This window comes from Suillus discolor (genome assembly GCF_016758755.1).
Source record: "Suillus discolor strain FC423 chromosome Unknown F5147scaffold_100, whole genome shotgun sequence".
Lineage (NCBI taxonomy): Eukaryota > Fungi > Basidiomycota > Agaricomycetes > Boletales > Suillaceae > Suillus > Suillus discolor.
Window position 1 is genome coordinate 19,425 of NW_024541347.1, and position 10,377 is coordinate 29,801.

General features: G+C 42.3%; 2 protein-coding genes across 2 annotated transcripts; one reads left to right on the plus strand and one right to left on the minus strand.

Annotated features, from left to right (window-relative positions):
• Positions 1-2,062: 2,062 nt before the first annotated feature.
• On the plus strand, positions 2,063-2,698 carry F5147DRAFT_780159 (uncharacterized protein; the record flags this gene model as incomplete). The annotated part of the gene is made up of 1 exon (XM_041442413.1): positions 2,063-2,698. One exon carries the CDS (start codon positions 2,063-2,065, stop codon positions 2,696-2,698), a length of 636 nt encoding a protein of 211 aa, XP_041286346.1.
• Positions 2,699-3,691: 993 nt separating this feature from the next.
• Positions 3,692-4,163, minus strand: F5147DRAFT_786985 (uncharacterized protein; the record flags this gene model as incomplete). The annotated part of the gene is made up of 2 exons (XM_041442945.1): positions 3,938-4,163; positions 3,692-3,887 (listed from the first exon to the last, which is right to left on the minus strand). Exons 1-2 carry the CDS (start codon positions 4,099-4,101, stop codon positions 3,692-3,694), a joined length of 360 nt encoding a protein of 119 aa, XP_041286347.1. The 5' UTR covers positions 4,102-4,163.
• Positions 4,164-10,377: the final 6,214 nt, after the last annotated feature.

Consider the following 10,377-nt stretch of genomic DNA (forward strand, 5'->3'; position numbering starts at 1 on the left):
TCAGAGGCACTACCTATGACTGATATCATTGTAGGACTTGGAGTCCTTGTAGCCTTGTAGAGGCCATTTTTGCAGTGTCCCTTAGGTCCTCACATAGCGCGCATTATAGCTAATGCGGCACACACCATTTCCGTTATCGGCCGATGGCCACGACTCACGTGCGCACTTCGGCTCGCATCGGCTTCCCTTCAGCTCCGTCGTGCGTCCTTCCCATGTCATATCCATGTCCTCCGCCAGTCCATTGGTGCGTACTTATCTCAATCTGCATTAGACTGACTTTATTTCTGACACTATCTCATTTATATTTTCATTACTTGCGTTATGGACCCTGTTTCCATACTACCGCTACCTACTCGGCTCCAAACAGTGCTTCGTGCGCTCTCATATATATGTACTTAGTACTTATGAATCTTCATGTATCTATCTTTTCCCGCATCAAAATTATCACCAACTTGCACGCAACACTTGGACTGAAAATCTGAAACCTTCGGCATACTACCGCACGCGCGCCTCCTATGGCCGCATTAACGCTCACATTTTACTTATCATTTCTATCGACAAACATTCTCCTCGCTCCGCCGCCGCGCTGCATCACTTACGCACTTGCAAAACCTTCGCATTTATCATTTAGCTCGGCCGTGCGCTTCCGCGCCCCACCAAACTCTCGGCTATACGGCCACACATCGTAATGCGCTTTTCGGCGGTGTAGGGATTCATTTCTGGCTGGGCTTGCAGAGACTGTTTTTACCTTAGTGTTATGTTTGCACTTTTGTAGCTTACATAATCAAGTTATCTTTTCACCAGTTACCAGTATGAGTCTGTCTGAGTCTTGAGCAGTTTCTATCATATTTCCTCTTCTCTGAGCCTTGAGCCTGGTCCAGAAACCCTTTAGGGTCGAATAGCAGCTAGGTTCTGCAAGACCCAACATTGTTCAGACTCACCATCTGAATTGTTGTACCTTCAACGTTGAAGGTTCAACGATACAGCGAGGCACGAACAATGCTCCTGGTTGTATCTATAAATGTTGTAAGGTCGCGCGTTGCCTAGTCTGCTATACTTGAGACGACAAGTGCGTTCGACCCTAAAGGGGAAGTGAGTGCAGCAAGGATCTAGAGGTATGCGCTGAAAGCGCTACTGGTTGGCCAATGCGAAGCGCGGGAAAGCGCAGGTGCGCGCGAGGCGCGAGAATGCGCGAAGCGCGGGAATGCGCGCGCGTGTATGCAGAATCAAGAGAGAGTAAGAGTGAGTTTGCTCAGGTGATGATATGATGTAAGACAAGAGAAGAGAGATGCGAGGTGTAAACAAATAGATTTCTACTATGTTCTGCTAGGTAAATAGTGGGTAGTAACCAGTAAGTCCTCTGTCGTTCTGGTGGGAGAGTAAGTCAGTAAGTATGTATGTACTGCTGGCGCTTAAGTATGGCGCCTAAGCGCTGTCATGCGGAGCCGAAGCGCTACCGAGTAAGGTATGTAAAGATATATGTAAGTAAGGGTCCATGATAAAAATAAAGATGGAACAATATGCAAATGTGAGAAATGGAAATATACGCACTAGGGAACTTGGTGGACAGTGGATGGATGCTTCTGGATGGCTGGCGCTATAGGGCGCTACAGCGCGGGAAAGCGCGCGCGCATATACATCGTGAAGCGCGGGAAAGGTACGCGCGCATGGCGCGCGTTGCGCGGGAAAGCTGCGCCTCATATAGAGATAGCTGCAGGTAGCACACAGAGTGATGCTACAAGTTCGTGCCATGTACTCCCCAGTGAAAACTGCCATATTGCACAATGAGAGGCATGAGTCTCTACAGCGGCTCACTCGCGCTCGCATCACATTGGCGCAAATTCTCGCGCTCTTTCATCCTCAGTTACCCTTACTAGTTTCCAAGTTTCCCCTCACATTTTATTCAGAGGAATCATTCTCAGTAGCAATCCCCTCGGGCCGAATCTATACTTGCATCCAGAGGTCTATTTGAGTTTTACCCCACTTCACCCTTTCTCACCCTTTCACCCCTTCTCATCTAGCTATCATTCCTCACACACATCATATTCGGTAGATAATCTTCATGCTATCCCCAGATCAAGAATTCTCCGGGGATGGTATTGGAGCCATTTCTTCGATCCCTTACCACACTGTCTTCCGTGCCGTGAAAAGATTCTTCATCGTCAAGTGGACCCATGAACGCATCAAAGCCATCATGGGACAAATCAACACTTATGTCTTCAACAATGTTGCTCAGGCAGAGGAGGACTATACCTCAGGCCAGCCTGAAGACATGGTTGATTGTGTCATGGCAGCATTGGACAATTCAGATAGCAGTTCGGATGAAGACCCCATTGGCCCTGACAGCCTTCATGTGCACTATCCTACCATTGTTGAACCAAGTTCTTTGACTGCATCCTCAGGCTCAAATACTGTTGCGGTAGCTTCTCCCCTGCAACATGAACCCCCCCTGCCTTCTGATGTCATGCCATCAATCTCAACTCAGGGTGCGGTACTCAATCCTGGATCAAGTGCTACAAGTTCAGAGTCTGCCTTAGCTGCTACAGTGACAGCAGCACCCCATCTGAAGCCAGCTATTGAAAGCTCAGTGGCTGTCACTATGAAGTCCAACAAGGGACGTCGGGGAAAAGATCAGAAGGCTGATTTAAATGGGCAAGACGTTCGCTGTTCCTCTTGTCATACCGTCTCTACTAAATAGTTCTCGTCACTTTATTGACGCATCTTGAGCTTTCAGACTAGCCTCCTACCTATTACCATACCAGTGTAGGTATACAACACAGAGTGGGGCTATACAAAGATGGCTCCAAACTGATATCTTTATGTTGTGGTCTTGCACTGCCTATCTGCTATACTTGCGGACAAGTGCATTCGACCCAGGGGTCTGCAGTCTGGGAATAGTTTTGGGGGTCAGTGGGTGATGTGAGGTCAATAATCTGAGCACGGCAACAATGTCCGAAGGTATCATTACGATGTCCGATGCAAAAGCGTTGGGTCCGATGTTTTTCAGGTTTCGGGTTATCGGGTTTGGGTTATCGGAAACTAATAGTAACGCTATAGTGAGCAATGTGTGCAATAATAACAATGATGGATACAGACGGTGAAGGAACGATGATATTCGCAATGTCAACTAAGAACTACAAAATATCGGGTTTGACCCCTAAGCGTCGGAGATGATTCTCCTCTACTCGGATGATGATGATGCTATGGGTAGTCCAATATTTAAGTAGATACATAGAAATCCGGAACCCTATAGGCGAAAGTAGTAGCGCAATATTTCAGGTCCGATGTCCTATGTAATAAGACATGATGTACTGCGGACTATGGGAATACATGTAATAACGTGGTCGACAATGTTAGCAATGTGAAAACAAATAACTATGCACCTAGTGGGGCTAGCGCAATGAGACTGGACATAGGTAGGACAAGTGCGCGTGATGTCCGATTGGCCGATGCGAAACCCGATGCCCGATGTCTGATGTCCGATGTTTTCGGGTTTGGTACGTATTGAGTTGGATATGATAGGCAATGATTTGGGCAATGATTAGCATTCACATGCATCGGAAAATAGACCTCTACGAGGCCACAAGGACTCCAAGTCCTACACCGACTCCCATGTACCAGTCAGCGCTCGAGTTCAATTGATATAGGTCGCAAGCAATCACTATTCCATTTGGTCGTTATCATGCAGATCTTAACCCTTTTTTTCTGACTGTGGCTCTCGAGACGTTACTCTTGAGGTGTCTGACAGAAGCAGCACTGAATGACTGGACAGCGAGGACGAAGCAGCCACTTCAAAGTCTGGATGATCAATTGGCAGTTTAGATGCCTCAAGAACTTCGGGGGCAGGATGATATTGGGGGTTATGGAAGGTTGCTTTTTGGCCGCGGCTAATGAAGTGGTCAGCAGGCAGATAATGTTGAGAACTAAAATGACACACAGGACATAGGTTATTGTTGGCTTCTCCTCAAACACTGGTGCTGGAGTTGGTGTGCTTTCATGCTCAAGTGCTTCTCTGATGGGTAATTCGTCATCGCTTAGCAGTCTTTTCATGTCCGCTTTCATGCTCGCATCAAAATCCTGGAGTATTGTGGCGCAGGGCATATTCTAATTGCGCGAAATTAACCAGATGGAGCGCGAGATGTGTCAGTATCTGGAGTGGGAACGCCGAGGGAGTTTGAGGACATGGTCAAGAAGGATTTCGTATTAGGTCAAGGTCCTTACCCGACTTACACTCTCCCTTCCCCCTCAAAGACAACCCCTCCTCCTACCACAAATCCCTTTCCGTCTCCTCCAGCTGCTTTGGCGCCCATGCCTTCATATGGCCATCGTTATCCTTCGCCACCAAAGCCTGCTTTTCCTCCATACTCTGCCAGACCCTGCCATCAGCCACACCTTCATACTTCCTACCTCCTTCAGTCACTTTCAGCAGATTGCACTGCTCATTATCGGGTACATCATGGCCATCATTAGAATTTTCAATCCTAGCCACTTACACACTCGTTTTCCGAGTCACCTATCTCAATCTCTTATTTTACTATCTTGCTCTCACACTTACTTGCAGCCATCAGCGATCCATCGGATGAGATCAAAGTGATTGGGCACAGTTGTTAGCGTCTCCAATAACATCCTTAACGCTTGTACTTACAGCGCCTGACAGTCTATTAAGTGTTAGTACAGTGGGCACTACATCATGATGACAAACTGATCACATGATCATACATTTACATGGCAATGGGATGACTCATGTGTCGTTATGATACTCTCTCTGTAACCACCATCTCTACTTGAGTTCATTCTCCTGTTAAACCTTACTTTCGACATGCACCTCCAACTTACTATTTCTTCACTTATCTTCAGAATGAGCTGATGCCAGGGCAACTCAGAATCAACGAGGTGTGGAGGGATGGTCAGTGAAATGCATCGACATTTGGCTTCATTTGCGTGTTTGACAGTGAGGTGAGTCTTTTTTCATTCATTCACACCCTTGTCTGATTATACATGAGCACCCTTTCCACCACCCATATCTGCGACTGTCTCACTTTCATCGTCCAATGACTGCAATGTCACTGTCTCGCTCACTACACCTGCCTTATTACCCGTGTCTGACAGGCCAAAGACAAAACCCATCTGTTGTGGTCTCATGCAATACCCTTCAATGTTTGGTCCAAACTCCCTTGTCCACAGGCAACTCTATCACAATGTGTATTGCTTGATGTGAGTCACTGGCTTTTTTTTTTTGTTGGCTCTTTCTGACCGAATGCCAAATGCAGTCAATCATTGAGTGCAAGCCATGAACAATTTGCGAAACACATGGCAAGCAAGATGACCTCTTGCCTGGATGGTGCCATACAGCATTTTCAGTTGGTCCTGGGGCCAATGTCCGCTTTCCTTACCTCGTGTTTCTTACGCCATGTACAGTCTTTCTGCCATAGTGGAAATGTCATCTTTTTTCACAGAATTCATATTTAGTGTGATAGTAATGCTCATTGAATCCTTAATAACGAGATCATCACGATTCAGTCAGAATGTTGTTAGAATGAAATTGTCACGACATTGAGATGAAAATATGACTTAGTTGTGATGCCATTAAAATGATAATAAAATCTGAAATGCTCATCACATCCTTCTTATGAGACTGGTCAGAATGTCGTCAAAATACAATTGTTATGGCGTGGAGATGACACTGTGACTTGATTGTGATACCATTAAAATTTACATGAAAATAACATGATAATGCTTATTAATATGTTGACTGTTTGATCATAATCTATTATAATTATAATTGGGCCGTGTCATTAGGCCATTTTAATCCATCAGAATGCCATAAAAGAAGTTCTGACACACTTGACTAAGACCAGTAAAGATCTGTGTCTGAGAAACTATTCATGGGCATTATTGGGAGAGCATCTCACTGATCTTAGCCAAGCGGTTAATGCAACAGAATCTAAATCTGTCTGCGCAGGTTCAAAACCTGCTGAAGATGAATTTGCCATCTGATCATCAGAGTCAAAAATCTGTTTCTCTTGGACTGCGCAGGTTTGAAACCTGCCAGTGATACAATTCATTTTCTATGAAAACACACCTTGAAATTTGCTCATGGTTGGTTTGCTGGCAAGCCAATCACAGTTGTCTTTGGTCAAGTGGCTGTGATCACAGAATTGAAATCTGTTTCCATTGGAGCACAACAAGTTTGAACCTTGCGGGATGTCATATTTTTTCTGTAAGAACATATCTTGAATGTTTGCTCATAGATGGTATCTCAGACATTGATCTTTATTGATCTTGGTCAAGTTGTTGCCAGATTCAAAATTTGTGTCTCTTGAACTGTGCAGGTTTGAAACCTGCCACTAACAACATTTTTGTTCTATGAAATCACACCTTGACATTTCCTTATCAAGATCAATGTCTGAGATGCTGTCCATGAGCAGATATTTAAGACATGTTCTAATAGCAAAAATGCACCATTTGACAGATTTCAAACACCATGAGGAAATGTCAAGACATATTTTTGTAGAAAAAAAGAATTTATCATTGACAGGTTTCAAACCTGTCATGGTTCAAGAGAAACATGATTTTGAGTCTGGTGATCACTTGCAATTTCATCTTTAGCAGGTTTTGAACCCACACAGACAGATTTAGATTCTGTTGTATCAACTGCTTGGCTAAGACCAGTTGGATGCACTTCCAATGAACTCGTTCAAAAGTGAATTCTCATGGCACATTTATTTGCATGTTGTCAGTTCTTTCAATACACATCATTATACAGATTACAGACCTGCTTAGTTTAAGAGAAATATATTTTGACTCTGGCAACCACTTGAATAAGCACAATAAAGAATATCAGCCTTGATAAATTTGTATTTTTTCTACTTCCCCAGGTCATTAGGATCAAACTTGAAGGTTTGATGTGTAACCTGCTCTTCTTTTTCTTCAACCAAGTCAAGACCTTTAGAAAGAATTGGATTGTTCCTTTACTTATCCCTCCAAGTTTGCGTCAAGACTTTGGTCATGAATCAAAATAGTGTTGTTAGGTTTTTTATTTGTTATGTGCATGGGAAGGTCTGAATTTGCCATACTGGTGCAGGAAGGCAGGGGTCTGAGTGAGGATAATGAATGATGCAAAGTCAGCTAATGCTCAAAGGGATTTGCAATCGACAAAGACAGACCTTCTGAGTGTGTAGAGTTTAAAAAGTATACAGACCAAAGGATCTAAAAGGGAGCACTAATCCAGACCACAAAAGAGTGAAGCTTACAATAAAAGTGGATTCTGAAGGAATCAAACCACACACTTAAAGCTGAACAATGTATGAGTAAAAGTGATATACCTCAAACATTTGCTCGTAGATGGTTGTCTCAAAAACTCATTATAACCAGTCTTAGCCAAGTGGTTGTTGCAACAGAATTGAAGTCTGTTTCTCTTGAACTGTGCATGCTTGAAATATGCTGAGTGATACATGTTTTTGACCTGCTCGGTACAGGAAAATCAGATTTTGACTTTGATGACTCCTGAACTAGCAACAATGAAGATCAAAGTCTAAGAAACTGTCTATGAGCAAATATTCAATTGAGCATGTTGCAGCATGAAAAATAAATGCATCATTTGACTGATTTCAAATCTGTAGCCTTTGATTGAAACATATTTTGAATCTATTGTGGCAATGATATGGAAAAGAGTATCTATGATGGGTTTTGGAGAAAACTATCCATGAGAAAATATCAGATTGTAATTGCATAGAATAAAAATACAATCATCGGCAGGTTTCAAATCTGCAAAGTCCAAGAGACACAGATTTTAACTCTGGTGACAACTTGACTAAGACCAATGAAGATCAATGTCTGAGATACTGTCTATGAGAAAATATTCAAGACATGTTCTCATAGAAAAAATGTGACATTCAATGGGTTTCAAACCTGTTGCATTCCAATAGAAACAGATTTTGATTCTGTCATGACAACCACTCAGCCAAATACAACTTTGATCAGCTTGCAAGCGAACCGACCATCAGCATATTTCAAGGTGTGATTTCATATTAAAAAAATGTCACAACTGGCGGGTTTGAAACCTGCATGGTCCAAGAGAAACAGATTTTGACTCTGGTGATCACTCGACAATGACATCTTTAGCAGGTTTTGAACCCACGCAGACAGATTTATATTCCGTTGTATTAACTGCTCAGCTAAGACTAGTTAGATGCATCCCTAATGGACCCATTCATAAGTGAATCCTCAAGGCATATTTATCTGCATTCTGTCAGTTCTTTTAATAATATGATTGCCGCAATTGATTTTTTTAAATTCTACTCTTATCGCAAAAGACATTAGACTTCTTTTGGGCCTCTACTTCAAGACCTATTTATTCAGCAATTGCTCCAAAAATGTGCTGATGGCAGACCACCATGGTGGTCTGATGATGTAATGTTAGAACTGACAAAATGCAGATAAACATACCTTGAGGATTCACTTCTGAATGGGCTCATTGGGAGTGTATCTAACTGGTCTTATAGCTAAGCAGTTAATACGACAGAATCTAAATCTGTTTGTGTGGGTTCAAAACCTGCTAAAGATAAAATCTGCAAGTGAACATCAGAGTCAAAATCTGTTTCTCTTGGACTACACAGGTTTGAAACCTGCTAATGATAACATTTTCATTTTATGAAAAAATCAGACCTTGACATTTTCTCATGAATCATATGTGTTTTTCCTGGGTGAACACACCTTGACATTGACTCATGTGTACTTTCATGTTGTAGCTCATGCTCCCAAACATCTGCTTTATACGATGTTTGTGAATTCACTTTTCTGTGTCCAAGAACATCTCTGAGCTCCATGTGACATGGCTCCACATCCTGAGCACAAATGCCTCAAATCATGCTTTAGGGTTTCTATAGCTTTCATCCCGCTGCCATGCAGTACAAATGTGTGTTCCATATTTGATCCACAAGGCTTCGTTGATGCATGTTGATGAGCGTCTTGATGATCGATTGCAGTAAAATCAGGTCTTATGGCTTCATTACAATCTCCATTAAACATTCTTTTAGAATAGGATTGCAAAAACTGAGACCAGAGTCGAGTACTAAAGATGAGAAAGGTTTAAACACGAGGTGGGCGGAAGCAAGAAGCATGCATCACCTCACCTAATTTGCTCATAGACTCAACTCTAGGTTAGCCTCATGCCTCAGCTATCAGCTGGAAAAACAAAAACAAAATCTGCTGTAGAGACTCATATCTTTGTAGGCTCATAGGATCCATATTTACAACTCATTTTCAGGCTCAGTTTATACAACATTATCCTCCTAACAGATTTTGACTCTGTTTCAATGTCTACTTGGCTAAGACCAGTGAGATGGAGCTCTCAGGAAAGTACGCATGAGTCAATGTCAAGGCATGATTTCATAGAATAAAAAATGTTATCATTGGCAGGTTTGAAACTCACAAAGTCCAAGAAAAACAGATTTTGACTCTGATGACAACTTGACCTTGACTAAGACCAATAAAGATGAGTGTCTGAGATACCATCTATCAGCAAGTATTCAAGGAATGTTCTAATAGAAAAAATGCAACATTCAACAGGTTTCAAACATGTTGCATTTCAATGGAAACAGATTTTGATTCTGTTATGACAGCCACTTGGCTAAACACAACTTTGATGAGCGTTTAAGCAAACCAACCATAAGCATGTGTCAAGGTGCATTTTCATAGAAAATGAATCTTATCATCGGCAGGTTTTAAACCTACACAGGCCAGGACAAACAGATTTTGACTCTGATAATCACTTGGCAATTTGATCTTTAGTAGGTTTTGAACCCACACAGACAGATTTAGATTCTGTTGTATCAACTGCTTAGCTAAGACCAGTGAGATTCACTTCCAATGAACTCATTCAGAAGTGAATTCTCAAGGCACATTTTATCTGCATTTTGTTAGTTCTTTCAATAGCATGGTCACCATTGATTCCTTTTTTCCTCTAAAAAATCACCAGAGGCAAATGCAAGTATCTTTGACGCAAAGTTCAATATATGACCAAAGTCTTGATGCAAACTCAGAATGATAAGTACAAGAGCAATTTAATTTTATCCAAAGGTCTTGACTTGGTTGAAGAAGAAGAGCAGATTACACATCAAACTTTCAAGTTCAATCCTAATGACCTGGGGAATGAGGAAGAATACACATTTGTCAAGACTGAGATTCAAAAGAGCCATCCAGTCATTATTCACTTATGTGTAAGGTTGAAGTGCACTGTATTTGAGACCTTTCATCATCATGCTCCGCTCCTCTCGCTTTTTGAAAGTGCTGTATTGCAGTCTGTATTTAATTCATCTGTTCAGCTGAGGGAAAACATTGCGAGTGACAGAGAACAGTAGACTTGCCTTGCAGATT